At 49.4% G+C, this 16,292-nt stretch overlaps 1 protein-coding gene across 1 annotated transcript; it reads left to right on the plus strand.

Annotated features, from left to right (window-relative positions):
* Positions 1-1,083: 1,083 nt before the first annotated feature.
* On the plus strand, positions 1,084-8,761 carry SSTR5 (somatostatin receptor 5; the record flags this gene model as incomplete). The annotated part of the gene is made up of 2 exons (XM_079320904.1): positions 1,084-1,160; positions 7,589-8,761. The coding sequence occupies exon 2, from the start codon at positions 7,658-7,660 to the stop codon at positions 8,759-8,761; it is 1,104 nt and encodes a 367-aa protein (XP_079177030.1). The 5' UTR covers positions 1,084-1,160; positions 7,589-7,657.
* Between the last annotated feature and the right edge of the window lie 7,531 nt (positions 8,762-16,292).

A 16,292-nucleotide genomic window follows, 5' to 3' on the forward strand; every position in this document is an offset into this window, starting at 1 on the left:
GCCAGGGGCGTCAATCAGAGCCCCGGAGGTGTCAGAGCCCTCCTGCTGTCCCCGAACGAACCCCGGGCTCGGCTGCCGCTTTTGGGGTCGGGAAGGGGGTCGCTGCCGGCCTGCCCGAGGCTCTGGGAGGATTTCTGGGGACTGGACAGGAGCTGGAGCTGGGGGAACGCGGAGCGCACCCCGCACCCGGAGGGGCTCAACCCGCGGGGCTGCGGGAGCGGCGGGGACGGTAAGGAGAGACCGGGGACGGGAATAGGGATGGGATGGGGGAAAAGGGATAGGGAACAGGGATGGGAACAGGGATGGGGATGGGGAACAGGGGTGGGATGGGGGAAAAGGGATGGGAACAGGGATGGGGAACAGGGATGAGAAACAGGGATGGGGAACAGGATTGGAGAACAAGGATGGGGGACAGGGGTGGGAACAGGGGTGGGATGGGGAAAAGGAAATGGGGGAACAGGGATGGGAATGGGAATGGGGATGGGGGAACAGGGATGGAAATGGGGGAAAAGGAATAGGGAACAGGGATGGGGATGAGGAAACAGGGATGGGAACAGGGGTGGGGTAACAGTGATAGGGATGGGGTACAGGACTGAGAGAACAAGGATGGGAATGGGAACAGGAATGGGCAATAGGGATGGGAACAGGAATGAGGGAGTGGGATGAGGAAACAAGGATGAGGAGTGTGGAAGAGGCACGGGGAGAGGGACACGGACATAAGGAGACAAAACAGGGTAAGGACATCTCTGAGGTTGGGAAGAGGGCACAGGGATTTAAAGGGGAAAACAAGGATGGAGCAAAGGCATGGAAAAGGGGACAGACATGAAGAGGGGGCACAGAGACACGGGGAGGGGGTACAGACGGGGGGAGAGAGCACAGATATGAGGAAGGGGCACGGACACGAGCGGGTGGCACGGACACGCGGGGGCACCGGCGGGCAGAGCATCCCTCCCTGCTCGGCGCTCCCGCTCCCCGCAGCGGCCGCTCGCAGCTCCAGCCCAAGTTGGCGAGCAGGGGGCGGCCCCAGGGCTGCGGCACCCCCGGCCCCTCCGGGCCCCGTCGCTCCTCCCGGGGGAGCGGCCAGCGCGGGGAGCGCTCCCGGAGCGGCTGCGGGAGAGGGAGGCTCCTGCTCCAGCGGGAGAGCAGCCCTGGAGCGGCAGGTAACCATGGCCGGGAGCCTGGAATGGGGCCGGGATCGGGGAGCGGGGAGCGGGGAACGGGAGCGATCGCTGCGGGGCGGATGGGGACGGAGCAGGAGCGGGGCTCGCAAAGCGCACCCCGCTTTGGGGGCTCGCTGGGCTGAAGGAGGCACCGGAGCCGCCGGTCCCGCTTGGGGAGACGCCGAATTTGCCATTCTGAGGGGGGTTTGGGGCTGGAGAAGGGAGTGACCCCATCCTGGCTGGGGGGATGGCGAGGGGGACTCTCTGGATAATGGGGTTACCCTGGAGGTGTGGGGTGCCCAAAGAGGGTCTCTTTGGGCAGTGGGGTGACCCATCCTGGTGTGGGGATGCTGGAGAGGGGATCTCCGGATAATGGGGTGACTCCTCCTGATGTGGGGTGCTCAGAAGTGTCCCTTTGGGCAGTGGGGTGACCTATCCTGGCTGGGGGTGCCCAGGAGGGTCCCTTTGGGTAGCGGGGTGACCCATCCTGGCTGGGGGTGCCCCCGGCCGTGGGGACGATGGCGCGTTTGAAGCAGGAGCAGCCTGAGCGTGGCTGTGCAGCTCGAAAGGGACACAGAAGGCACAGCAGGAGGGAGGTGGCACTGCCCGGGGCCGCTGGCAGCCCGGGGATGTGGCAGAGCCCTGGATGGGGCTCAGGGAGCGAGCAGAGCTCTGGGATCAAACACGGCGGGGAGCGCGGGGGGTGGGAGGTGCTCCAGGGATGTCAAGGTCAAGGTGACATCGTGGGGGTCAGGTCAAGGTGACATCCCGGGGGTGAGGATAGGGCTGGGAGCAGCTCTGGCTGTCCCTGGGCTGGCAGCTCCCAGCTCCACTGCCCAGAGCTTGGCATGGAAGAGCAGGGAAAGAACAACCCGGCTCGGGTGGTTTGGGTCCAAGCAGAGACTTTTTGTAGCTCTGGGGTGGAGGAGACACCCGGGTGAAAGCCCAAAGCTGCTCCCAGGGTGCTGGGACCACACTGGGGGTGCTTGAGGGATCCCCAGTTCCTGGGGACAGTCACCAGGGTGACTGCAGTGGAGTTGCACTGCTGGAGTGGGATGGATCCAAGCCAGGCATCCCAAATCCTGGAATTTTCCCCCTCCAAGGCTCTTTTCTGGAGCTGCTGTTCCTGAGCTCCTTCCATGCTGGGGCTGGAGTGTTCCTGCTCTGCCTCAGCTGGAATTAAAGCTCCTCCACCCATCTGGAATATCCCTGAGATCACTGCCTGTCCATGGATTGCAGAGAGGAAAGGCAGAAATGAAACCTTTGTGGAAAACCCCCTGGGTTTGGGGATGTGCTGGAGATGGAGCAGCATTTGGGAGAACAGAGATGGAGCTCCTCACCTTGCTGTGCCTGGAGTGGCTTAAATCTGGGACCAAACCCAGTTTAAACCTGGGACCAAACCTAGTTTAAATCAGTGAGCAAATGCAGTTTAAATCAGGGACCAAGCCCAGTTTTAATCCACCTTAAATCCGGGAGCAAAGTCACATTAAATCAGTGAGCAAACCCTGATTACATCAGTGAGCAAACCCTGAATAAATCCAGGAGCAAACCCGTCTAAATCCAGAGTAAACCCATCTTAAATCTGGGACCAAACCCACCTTAAATCTGGGACCAAACCCATCTTAAATTCGTGATCAAACCCAGTTTAAACCAGGGATCAAAGCCAGCAGCTCCTTGCTTTCCATGAGTGTTGCTGTGACAGGAGCAGCTCAGCCCCAGTGAGCAATCCCTGAGCACGACTCCAACGTGTTTGGGGAGAAAAAAAGGATTCAGCAAGTATTTTATGGGATGTTTTATGAGTTGTTTGCTCCTAAAAATAGGAGCAGCTTCTCAGGTGCCCTGGGAAAACCTGGGATGAGCTGAACAAGGTGGTGCCAATGCGAAAATCTAATTTTGAAAGATTTTTTTAGGTTTAAAAGTGGGAAGAAGTTGTTAATCTTGGAATTCAGCTGATCAATGTTTAATCCCAATTCAGAGAGTGGAAACAGAGGAGCAATTTCACGTGAGGAAGTTTTATTTTCAGCAGGAAAAAATCCATCCTTCGGGTTTTTTGGAGCAACAAACTCCCCCTGAGAAGCATCAAAGGCAGATTTGTTCCTTTTCAGGAGAATCTGGGCTGATTCCTTCGATTTTTTTAAACTCCAGGTGCTCAGATAGGGCTGGGAATGGGAAAACTGAGGTGTCCCTGCCGTGTGGGAGCTGCTGGGTTGGTACAGAACATTTTTATCTCTCAGGAGCTGGAGCAGATCTCAGGGTGATGCTGCATTTCCCTGCTGCTCCCACTCAGATTTCCCGGGATTTTTGAGTTACCCCAGAACTCCCCAACTCCTTCCCTCTCCTGCCTGCTCCAAATCCAAGGAATGAAGCAGCAGGTGATGAACACTCAGCTCCAAAAGGGAAAAAATATTAAAAAACCCAAGAATTTATTGCAGCCAACTCCATGGGATGGAGTTCAGCTGCTGGGAGACAATTCCTGGAGAGTTCTCCCAGTATTTTTTTCCTCCCAAGACTGTTTGAAAAGCCTGAATTCCCCTTGGGTGTGTTATCCCTAATTATCCTGCCGCTGGAAGCAGCAATCTGCCATCCTGGTGCTGTAATTCCATTCCCAGCAATTAGCAGGGATGAGAGAGTGATGATTCCAGAGGGAAACAGGCAATGGGACCCAATCCAGCCTCAGAAAATCAGGTTTACTGCTGCAATTCCTGCCTGATCCTTGCCTCACTCTCATGCAATGCTCCCCATGGAGTTATTTTTATTTTCCTGCTGTGACCAGAGCCAGGGAAAACTTCAGCCTTGATCTGTTTGGGCATTTTTAATTTTCAATTTAAAAATTTAATGCAATTTTAAACGTTTGTTTTTCCTTAGGTTTGTGATGATTTTTCAGTCGCTGTTCTGTTAATTCCTGGGGTTTTTTTTCAGCCAGGTTTATTTAGGAAATTGCACAAATGTGAAATTTTAGCACCATAACACCTCTGCTATTTATTCTCTGAATTTTTTTGGGAAGCAGGGACAGAGATAAATTCAGCTGCTGTGGATGCTGATTTTTTTCTTGGATGCTGATCTGTTAAAACTTGGAATTCTATCAGAGATTATTCCAGCTCTACATTCCCAGCTCCTCAATTTTAAGCAGGAAACCCAGAATTTATGGACAATCCCAGGCTGGGGGCTTGGAAATCAAAGGGAAAAAAAAAAAAGCTGGATGAGAGGAAATCCCCTGGAGGCAATTGTTATTAATCCATTAATTAAGAACACCAAACAAAGCTATGAGGGATCAATCAGCACGTTTTAATTGCCTTTAATCATCATCTTTAATCACCCTCTGTGGAGGTTCAGGGTTGTGGTGACAAAAGGAGCTGAAGCCAAATCGTGCTGATGAGGGACAAATTATCACTGGGGTAGGGGGAAAATTCCCTGTGCTCCTCCAAGGCAGCCAGGAAAACATAGATTTACAGCTGGTCAGGGTTTGTTTTTTCCAGGAAAAATTCCAGAATTCTGGTGGCTGCAAGGAAAAAGGCCGAGGGAAGAAAATGTGGGGTGGGGATCTGGGCTTGGTTTGGAGATCTGGGGGGATTTTGGGACATCAAATCCTGGGAATGGGGAATGTCCAGATGGAGTAAATTCCTCCCTGGTGCAGAAAACAGCAGGGAAGAGTTGGAAGATTTTCCATCAGAGCCTTTGGAAATGGATTTCCTCTTGGGAAATGGATTGGGACATCCCTGGGATTGTCCACATCCAGCCTGGACAGGGTTTGGAGAAGTTTGGGATAATGGGAGGTGCCCATGGATGAGCTTGAAGGTTCCTTGCCTCCCAAACCATTCCAGGGTTCTGGGATTCCCTTCCCAGTTTGTTCAGGATGACAGGAAATATCATACAGCTCATCCCACAGAGCAAAAACTCCGAGGGGAAGGTGAATATTCCCACAAACCCATGGGAAGAACCCCAAAAAGCTGAGGTGACAAAGTGTCCCTGACTCCAGGAAGAGTCTGGCTGGTGAGGGAACCTGGGAGTTCCTCTCCATGGAAAACACACCCAAGTCCCTCTTGGAAAACCTCTGGAATGCCAGTGGATGGCTGGGAGAGCCTGAGGCCCTCTGCAAACAGGGATTTGGGACTGGAGGAGGAGAAATTGGGATTTTCCAAGGAAAAGAGCTCCTCTTTCCAAAGCCTGAAATCCAAAGGTGGTGGAAAGATCAGGATTGGAGTTGTGTAATTCCTGCAGTCCCCAAATCCAAGGATGTCCCAGAATCCCTGTGGGAAAAGGGATTTTGGAAAAAGCATCCCTTCCTGTTTTTTAGGGGATGATCCACACGTGGCTGCCCCTCCTGACCTTCCCTGCTGAGCTCCAGCACTGCTTCTTTCCATGCCCTCCAATTTATTCCATGTTCAGATGGAAAATTGGGGTTTTGGGCCCAGCCTGGATGTGCTGAGCTTGTCTGGGAAGAACATTCCCAATCCCAGCCCCATCCCAAGGATGCAGCTCCCTGGATTTGGATGACTGCCCCATCCTGTGTAATTTTCCTTCTGTTTCTTCCCTTCAGTGATCCCAGTGTGGTCACTGCAGGAAAATGGGAATTTCCAGCTTCAGCTTCTCCCAGAATTCTCCTATAAATAACCCAAAATTTGCTGCAACTCAAGATTACAAAAATGCTTGAAGATCAGGATTTAAAATAATTTTTAGCTAGAACTGGAGTTTTCCTTTTTTTTTTTTTTTTTTTTTTTTCTTTAATCCAAGCAGTGAAGTTTTCCTTTTGTATTTTATCCAAGCTCTGGAGTTTTCCTTTTTTGTTTTATCTAAACTCTGGAGTTTTCCATTTTTATTTTACCCAAGCCCTGAAGTTTTCCTTTTGTGTTTTATCCAAGCTCTGGAGTTTTCCTTTGTTATTTTATCCAAGCACTGGAGTTTCCCTTTGGTTTTTTAATATTTCTTTATTTCTTTTTATTTTATCCAAGTCTGACCCACTGCTGTTCAATTTTTAAAGAGCTTAGCTGAGCTCTGCCCGCCGTGGGATGTTGGGAATTGCAGGGATGCTTCCAACACCTCAATCCCAACTATTCCAACAGCATCTCCAGCTCCTCCTGCCCCATCCTCACATCCTGGAGCTCCTGCAGCTCCCTCAGCTCTGTCTGCATCCCTGATTTTCCCTGGTGCATCTCCACCCAGCCACGTGAGACACCTACTCCCCATCTGCCCATTCCCAAAGCAGCTCGGCACATTTGTGATTCCTCCCGGGACTCCTCCTCTCCCCCAGGTTTTCTCACCCCAGGAGAAAGCCCAGCCACCCATGGAGGTGGATTTCTCCTGGAGACAAGGAGTTTTTCCAGCTCTGTGGGCTGGGTGTTTGTCACTCCACACCCAAACCCCCGGATTATTGTGGGAATCTGATCGTCAGGTGATGGGAGCAAAAATTGCTGGGTGTCCCTTCCACCCTCACCAGGATTTGCTGTGGGATTTGGTGCTTTAAATCTCCATTTTTAATATAAATCTCCATATTTTTTTCAAGTTTCTCCACCTGATAAACACCTACTTTGAAGTCCATTTGGACAAAAATACGGGAAAATATTCCTGGCAATCAAGCACTGCATAGGAAAGGGGTGTTGGAAATTCTCCACCTTTTTCAGAATGGCTGGAAAAATTTATTCCAGCTTCAAATCTGCTCAGCTGTCCTGGAGCTGCCCACTGCAGCTTGGATTTTCTGCAGGAAAAAAGAGATTTTTGGGATAAAAACCAGCTCAGAGTGAGAGGAGAGGCAGCAGGAACACAAAAAATAGTCTTGAGAGATGGAAAAAAGGAGTTTATTCTTTCCCTTCTCTGTGCACATACCCTGACCTGGTGGGGAAGATCTCAGACATGGAAATTTCTCTCTTGGAGCTGGGATTTACTTTTTTTTTTTCTCAAGGGTTTTTCATTGTAATGGAAAGTTTTATTTACACCCCTGATCCCAGTTCCAATCCCAACATTATCCCAGGTTGCTCCAACCCAGCCTTGGACAATTCCAGAGATGGGGCAGCCACAGCTGCTCTGGGAATTCCATTCCAGAGCCTCCCCACCCTCACAGGGAAAAATCCATCACAGTGAAAATGAAACAGAACCCAGGATCTGCTGGGATGAGCACTGGGATTTTCCCATTGTGCAGTTCCTTTGTTGGGAATTGATCTCATCCCACTCCCTGGTGAATAATTCAACCCCAAATCCCAAACAGAAGAGAAAATGGAAGTGATTGTAAAGGTGATTGTAATTCTTCCTGACTCTCTTTTCCTTGAATTTTTGAATTTTGAATTTTCCTTCTAGGAACAAGATGCCCATGAAGTTTGATTTCTCTTAAGTGGAAAGAAACACAGAGAGAAAAAGAACCAAAAACAACCATTTCAAATTTTGAAATGTTGAGTTTTTGAATTCTGAAATTTTGAATTTCCAAATTTTCCTTCTAGGAAGAAGATGCCTGTGAAGTCTGATCTCTCTTAAGAGGGGAAAACCACGGAGAGAGAAGGAAAAGAGCCATGGATCCTTTGTACTTCCCCAGCTCGGAATGGGCTGCGGGCGAGGTGAACTCCTCGCTGCTGCCCAACGGGACGGGGAACGGGACGCTGGCGGCGCCGGCGCCGTTCCCGTACATCCACCAGGTGCTGATTCCCGTCTGTTACCTGCTGGTGTGCGCCCTGGGGCTCAGCGGCAACGCCCTGGTCATCTACGTGGTGCTGCGCCACGCCAAGATGAAAACGGTCACCAACATCTACATCCTCAACCTGGCCGTGGCCGACGTGCTCTTCATGCTGGGGCTGCCCTTCCTGGCCACCCAAAACGCCATCTCCTACTGGCCCTTCGGCTCCTTCCTGTGCCGGCTGGTGATGACCGTGGATGGCATCAACCAGTTCACCAGCATCTTCTGCCTGACGGTGATGAGCATGGACCGCTACCTGGCCGTGGTGCACCCCATCAAATCCACCAAGTGGAGACGCCCCAGGGTGGCCAAGCTCATCAGTGCCACGGTCTGGACCTTCTCCTTCTTGGTGGTGCTGCCCGTGATCATCTTCTCGGACGTGCAGGAGGATTTCCAGACGTGCAACATGAACTGGCCGGAGCCGGTCAACGTGTGGTCAGCGGCGTTCATCATCTACACCTCGGTGCTGGGCTTCTTCGGGCCGCTGCTGGTCATCTGCCTGTGCTACCTGCTCATCGTGGTCAAGGTCAAGTCGTCGGGGATCCGCGTGGGCTCCACGCGGCGCCGCAGGTCGGAGCGCAAGGTCACCAGGATGGTGGTGATCATCGTGGTGGTCTTCGTGTTCTGCTGGCTGCCCTTCTACACCATGAACATCGTCAACCTGATCCTCATCCTGCCCGCCGACCCCGTGCTGGAGGGGCTCTACTTCTTCATGGTGGTGCTGTCCTACGCCAACAGCTGCGCCAACCCCATCCTCTACGGCTTCCTCTCCGACAACTTCAAGCAGAGCTTCCAGAAGGTTCTCTGCCTCCGGAAGGGCGATGGAGCGGAGGATGGAGACCCCGTGGAGCACAGGCAGGAGAACAGCAGCCGCCTGCAGGAGTCCATGCTGACCCAGAGGAACGTGGAGTTCAACGGGCACATGCAGACCAGCAAGGTCTGAGGGCACGGCCAGAGTGTCCTGGAGGACCTGGGGACATCAATGAGGGCACAGCCTGGTACTGCAGAGTGCCTGGGGGACATGGGGACATCAATGAGGGCATGGCCTGGCACTGCAGAATGCCCTGGAGGACCTGGGGACATCAATGAGAGGATGGCCTGGCACTGCAGAGTGCCCTGGAGGACATGGGAACATCAATGAGGGCATGGCCTGGCACTGCAGAGTGCCCTGGAGGACCTGGGGACATCAATGAGAGGATGGCCTGGCACTGCAGAGTGCCGTGGAGGATTTGGGGACATCAATGAGGGCATGGCCTGGCACTGCAGAGTGTCCTGGAGGACATGGGGACATCAATGAGGGCATGGCCTGGCACTGCAGAGTGTCCTGGAGGACATGGGGACATCAATGAGAGGATGGCCTGGCACTGCAGAGTGCCCTGGAGGATTTGGGGACATCAATGAGGGCACAGCCTGGCACTGCAGAGTGCCCTGGAGGATTCGGGGACATCAACGAGAACTCTGTCAATACAAAAGGAAAATGTGGAGCTCCAGAAGCTCCAGATGTACCCAGAGGCCTCTTCCCTGCTTTTCCCAGCTGGAAGTGCCAAGCTCTCCTGGTGTTCTGCTGGATTTGACACTTGGGACCACTTTGGGTCCTCCAGGGAATGATCTCCAGGCTTTGTAACCCTCTAGCCATGCAAACAGACACTAAACCAGCTCTAATTCCCTTGTTAAGCTGGGTTTAAGGCTGCTTTACACTGCTGGGATCAACTCCGAGCAGCAAACAGCTCAGCTGGGATTTTTGGGAATTCTTCAAGGGGATTTCTGAAAGGAAAATGAGATTTCTTCAGAGTTTCATGCAAAAAAGGTGCCAGCACTGCTCTGACATGGGTTGTGATGTGCTGGGTGCTGCCTTTGCTTTGTTTTCCTGCCATTAACCCAAGCCAGGGAGCCAGAACTGTCAGGAACCCTTCAAACACATCCAAAAAGGAGAAAAAACAGAATTAGGGGAACATTTTGGAAAGGAATCAATGTACTGTGATATTTCCACCTTGCCCCCTATGAAATGTGCTGTAACCCCCTTATTGTGATGATAACCCCCTTATTATCAGTGCTGATGGTCATGGGGTCCTGGGGAGATTTTGTGTCCATTCCCTGGTTCTGAGTGTAAGTCTGGACTCAAAACTGTATTTTCTGAAATTAAACCTGGCTCAATCCCCTCTGAGTGTAAATGTGAACTCAAAAGTTCATTTTCAGAAATTAAACTCCGCTCAATGCCCTCTGAGTGTAAATCTGGATTTAAAACTGCATTTTCAGACCTGGCTCAATCCCTTCTGAGTGCAAGTCTGGACTCAAAACTGCATTTCCACAAATTAAACCCAGCTCAATCCCCTCCTGGTTGCAGTTGGCACAAGGATGGGAAATGACTGAAAAGCTCAAGGCTGGGGCAGGAAAGTCTGCCTTGGAAAGAAAAAGGTTTTTCATCAATTCAGATTTCTGGGAATGATAGTTAAAGCCTGGCTTGGGCAGATCCTGCTTCCATGGAATTGGATCAAATCTTTGGAATGAACCAAAGTAACTAACCAAGGGAAGATTTTCCAGGTGGATAAACCTGGGCCTTGTTTTCCACACTCCCCAGACCAATCCCACCTTTTTTCCCACTCCCCCAGGTCAGGATTGGGATCTCAATTCCCAGAAAACAGAAATTCCAGCCAGCCCATCCAATATTCCCATTGATAATGCTGCAACCCAATTTATTTAAGGAGCAAATTTAGTAAAACTCTCAATGCCCCAATTCCCAGGAAAATTCCAGCAGCTCCCTGGGGATTGATGCTTTGGAGGATTTTTTTTTTCCTGGCCCAAATAATTTTTTTTTTTTTTCTGGGAGCATCTCCTGCAGAGCATCTCTCCCATTTCCACTAATCTTTGCTCCACAGGATTCCCTCCCCATCCTAAAAAAATCTTCCCTCAGACCCTCTCTGTGCCCTTGGAAGCTCTGCTGGCTTTTCCCTGAATCCCAAACGCCATTTCTGGGCTTTTCCTGGCAGTGGAATTTTGAGGAGCCAGCTGAGCTGCCACACATTCCATCAAAACATGTCATCCTTCCACAAAGAATGACAAATTCCCTGGAAAATCTGTCCTCCCAGCCAGCCCCTCCCAGGAAGCTCCAGACAGCACTGACACTCCCCAAATCCCTTTTTTTTTTCACACATTCCAACCCCAATCCCTCAGCCCCAGGCATTGAGTGACATTTTTAATACCTCGACAGACAATCCTTCCAAATTCCAGCTTATTCAGCTTTTCCTTTGATTCATCCAAGGATTCCAAATGTTGGCTCTGTGCTGCTGAAATAAAAAACCACCCACAGGAAGATCATGGAAAATTTGCCCCGTGGAAAAATAATTTGGATAAAATAAAATAAAAATTCAATAAAATAATAAATAATAAAAAAAAAAGCAAACTGGAATTTCTGGTAAAGGCTCCAGCTATGAATATTCAATGAGATCCATGAAATAAAAGGAATTCCAGCTGCTGGGTACTGAAGGATGTGAAGGAAGGATGTGTGGAAAAATCCACCAAGCAACCTCTGGGATACAGGAGCAGCTTCCTTCAGGGATTCAGTCTTTATTCCATGAAAAATGGGTTTAATTGAGGGGGGGAATCATGGATTCAGGTTGGACAAGTGGAATTAGGAGACAGCAATTCCAAAGGGCAGATTCCAGGGGAGGGATTGGCATCCATGGGTTTCTCTGGGCAGGGTCACCAGGAATCCTCTGGCTTTGGGATCTCCCCTGGCAGGAAAAACCCAGGAATGTTCCTGAAGTGTGGAATTTATCCTGGGATTTATCAATGGGTTGATGTTGGAGTAAGAGCAGGACACACATGGAATTTTTTACTCTTTAAGTCCCAGTTAAACACAGCTCTCAGGGAACAGGATGGGATTATCCCTGAGATCCAAACATTCCCTGGGACACAAAGTCTTGGCCTTGCCTTGATCCATCAGCAGCATCCTTAAAACCAGTAAATCCCAGTTTCCTGTGCCTTTCCCTGCTCCTTGGAACCTCAGCTGAGGCAGGAGTGACTAATTTCATTCCTGTGATTTATTCCCAGGATATTTTACTTTATTTTATATATATATTTAATTTTTATTTATTTAATACTTTATTGTATAATATTTTATATTTTACATTTTACATTTTCTATTTCTTGGTTTTTGTTTTTTATTTTTTTATTTGAATTTATTTATATTTTATTCATATTTTATTTCATTTCATTTTATATTTTATCCAACTCCAGCCCCTGGCTCACCTAGAATGCCTCAGCTGCTCACCTCACCCCACCCCTGGTTTTCCTGGATGGTTCATTCCTGCCCATTTGGGTGATGTTTGGGTAACTCCATGGAAATCCAGCACTGTTGCCAAGGGATGGGCAACACTCTGGGGTTTCTGTGCTCCCTCTCCCTTTCCTGCTGCAATCCTGTAACACTTAATCCTCCCTATCTGCCCATCATTCCCTGGAAAGTCACACAAGGTGAAACTGTCCCTGCTGGTTCCCTTCTGAGCCTTTAAGCCCTGGATCCTGACTGGAGCCAGGAGTTATCCCAAATACTGGGTGGATCCCATTCCCCCAGCCTGGGATGAACCTGCTGTGCTTTTGCCACCAGGAAAAGCAGCAGCCCTTGGAAAAAGCTGGGAAAGAACAATCCTGGCTGGTGGGGATGGGAGGTAATGGAGGAATTTCTGTGGGATTTGAGCCTGGATGCAAACACAGCCCAGCCCTGGAATTATCAGGGCAGAGTTTTCCCTTCACCATCCTTGGATCACCTCTGCCCACTTTATAATTTATATATAAATTTATAATAGAAATCGTATAATTTATTAAATTACAAATGTTATAATCCTGGTGCATGGGAGATCCAGGATTGCAGCCCCCACTGCTCCAGAGGATCCCTATTTTATATTCCAGAGGCAGATTTGGGGCTTTTGCTCCCAGAGGTGAGTCCCACCTGGGGAATCTGGGGATAAAAATAAAGGATAAAAATCCCTCAAAGGCCTCAAGGAATTTATGGTCCCCTGGCTTTTCCAGGCAAAACAAAGAATTGTGGAATGGTTTGGATTGGGAGGGATTTAAAGCTGAACCCATTCCAACCTCTGCCATGAGCAGGAACAATTTCCACTATCCCAGGGTGCTCCAAGCTCTGGCTTTGGACAGTTTCAGGGATGGGGCAGCAATCCTGGGCAGAATTCCTGCATTCAGGAGCAGGCAGAAAAATCCCACCACAATTCCTGATTCCAAGAGCCAGGCAGCACAAATCCCATCCCAATTCCTGCTTCACTAGAGGAGAAGCGTTGTCTCTGGGATTGGTGGTGACAGCAGCTCCCCTGGGCAGGGTAATTAATTAATTATGCATTCCCAGAATTAATGAGAGCATCCTGTTTGCAGCCCTGTCCCGTTTTTTGCACAGATTCCAGCCCCATATGTCGGGTGCCAGACAGGGCTGGCTGCCCTGCATCCCACACTTGGAATTATTTCATTTCCCAACGTGCCTGTGCCTGGCTCCTGACAGGAATCAGAGGCATTTCCATGGAATTAATTCATGGCACTCAACGGTGTTTGGATTTTTCCAGCACGTTTTCAGGGAGGGAAAAGCAGATTTCTGATCTGATAAAAGCCTGGAGCTGAGCTGGGTCATATAGAGAGAGAAAGGAAATGGGGATGGAGGGATCTGCATCTCTGGAATTATGGGGTCACTGAGGTGGGAAAAGATCTCTGCCAGCACTGAGCCCATCCCTGCCCAGGTGTCTTTTCAACCCTGGAAAAATCCAGGATTCTGTCTTAAAAGGGATGAAAACACAGAAAAACGGGGAAAAATGATCTGCTGGAAAAATTGGTTTGGATTTTTCCTTGAGTGGAATTCATAGGGATTTGGACCAGCAAAGCCCCAAATCCAGTGGCAATTCCTCAGTTTCCTGCTCATGGAATTTCACTCCCAAAATGGCCTTGAGGTTGCAGCATTCCAGCCTGGAGCCAGCAGAGACTGATTTGCTTCCAGAATGATCTGGAGGGGAAAATATTCCTTGGAGAGCTGATTTTAATGTGATTTTCCCTGGAAATAGCATTAGGCTGTCATTCCCAATGTCTGGCAGGAATTGTTGGGTGTCCAAATCTCTGCAGCAGCTTTTGGCTGGAATACAAATGCAGCTGGGCAGGGAACATCCACAGGTTTGGGAATCCACAGGTTTGGGAATAGGGAAGCAAATCCCTCCTCATCCCAGGGATTCAGCTCATCCTCCCTGTTTTCCCATTCCCAAGGGGATCAACTTCTTCCCACATCTCTGCTGGGACCAAATCCAGCCCTACATGGACACAAATCCAGTTTTCCTCACAGAAAGGTCCTGCCTCATCAGAATCCCAGAGATTTTTACTGGAAAACTTGGGAGAGAAAAGGAAATCTCCCAAAATTTAGCAAGGAAAAGGTGCTGAGGGCAGAGAGCACCACATGGATTTGGTCTTTCCAGGTGCTGCTGCCTGGATCTTGCCAGGAAAAATAAAACTACTCAGGAAAATCAGGAGAACAAGGAATCTGAGGATTTACAGTAACAGAGCATGGAGCAAGAACAGGGAACTCCCCAAACAAATCCCACCTCTCATCCTGGTAAGGATGGAGATTCCCATCCTGTCATGGATTTGGGAATCACCATTCCCATCCTGTCTTGGATTTGGGAATCACCATTCCCATCCTGTCATGGATTTGGGAATCACCGTTCCCAGCCTGTCCAGGGAGGGTGTGGGAGGACAAAGTCTCCATCCAAGCTTTTAGCCAGGATTGCTCCCTGGCTTGGAAGCGCTCTCTGTTTGTTTTCCCACCTTTCCCCTCCCATCTCCTGCATTTTCTCCCAATCCTTGGGAGCGGATAGATCCTCACCAGAGTCATTAAATCCCATTCCACTCATCCAGAGGCAATCCATTAGCCTGATTTGTTGCCTGGTTTCCTTATCGGCCTCGATGTTATCTCACCGTTCCTGTTGTAAATCCAAAGTTTCCTCTTGGAGAGGAAGGGAAGAGTTTGCCCAAGGCACCAATGCTTGTTGTTATTCCCGAGAAAAATCCATCCAGAGGGGTGAAACCACACCCAAACAAGCTCTTTATCCCCAGAACAGGCTGGGAGGAGATGGGAATGAGGAATGATGGCATTGCTGGGATAGAGGGAGAGGAACAACACAGAGCAAAGGAGATTTAAGTTGGATTTTAGGGGTTCCAGCCCTGGAAAAGGGATTTTAAAAGGTGAAAATCTTTGGACACTCATCTTTTATTCCCAAAAACCCTCAGCAGGTTGAGATTCCTGGTGGTTTTAGGCCATTTGGATCCTGTGGACACCCTTTGGATTTTGCCTCTGGAATTGATGTGGATTTAATGATTTCCCCTCTTTATCCCCAAAACAGGCTGTGAGGAGATGGGAATGAGAGATTGTGACATTCCCGGGATACAGGGAGCTGATCAAGCAGAACTGGGGAGGTTTAAATTGGATTTTAGGAAAACTTCCTTCCCAAAAGGGCAATCCAACCCTCAAAAAATGTTTTAAAATGTGGCAGTGGGAGCATCCAGCTTTAACATATTCCAGTTTTCCCCCTAAAACCTTGGCAGGTTGTGGCTCCTGGTGGGTTTTAGGTCCCTAGAGATAATTTGGATCCTGTGAATCCCTTTGGATGCTTGGAAAGGTCGTTGTGCCCCTGGGATCGATGTGAATTTAATGATTTCCCTGCTCCTGGCACTGGGATGAGTCATGAAGGCTCCAAAATCCAAATATCTCTCCTGGGGATGTGTTTATTCAGGGGTAAAAATGATGGATTCTTGCTGCTTCTCAGGAGAAAGGGAATTCTCTGGAATTCCATGGATTAAACACAGTCTAGGTGTGGTTTTTCCAGCTCCAGCAATAACCAGGGAATTTTTAATTGTAATTTTAGTCAGTTCAGCAAACTGAAGAAGGGAATGAGCCAAAATTGTGGGGAAACTGCTGGATCTGTGAGGAATGAGGAATTCCAGAGCACCTGGGAATGCTCCTGCCAGCAGAACATCCAGCTGGGAATTCTTTTTCCAACCTAGGGATGGGACAGGGAGGATTTAGAAGTAGGAAAAGGAGGGAAAAAGATGTGGAGCTCTCCAATGTGGCTTAAAAATGACAGAAATTCCCCAGGTTTCCTTTTCAGGATTCAGGTTGAGGGAAGCAGGAGCACACTCAAGGTTTCAAGGCTTGGAATCCATTTTTATCCAGAATTTTTCAGAATTAAAAATCCTGATTTTCAGGAAAATTGGAAAATCTTGACGATTTGGGATTGGTTTAGAGGAAAAGGAGCTGGTGGCAGTTTCCTTTTGGGAATTCTTTGGATTAAAGATGTTAAAATTTTTCCCAGAGACTTTTCCAGGGTCAGTGTTGTGCTTTTAACTAGGGAATGCAGAAAAACTTATGGGAAAAATGATGGAAAAATGAGGAACAACCCCAGGTGCTGAAAGCAAAATCTTTATTTCAGCTACTT

Source organism: Erithacus rubecula (assembly GCF_903797595.1).
Source record: "Erithacus rubecula genome assembly, chromosome: 17".
Classification (NCBI taxonomy): Eukaryota; Metazoa; Chordata; class Aves; order Passeriformes; family Muscicapidae; genus Erithacus; species Erithacus rubecula.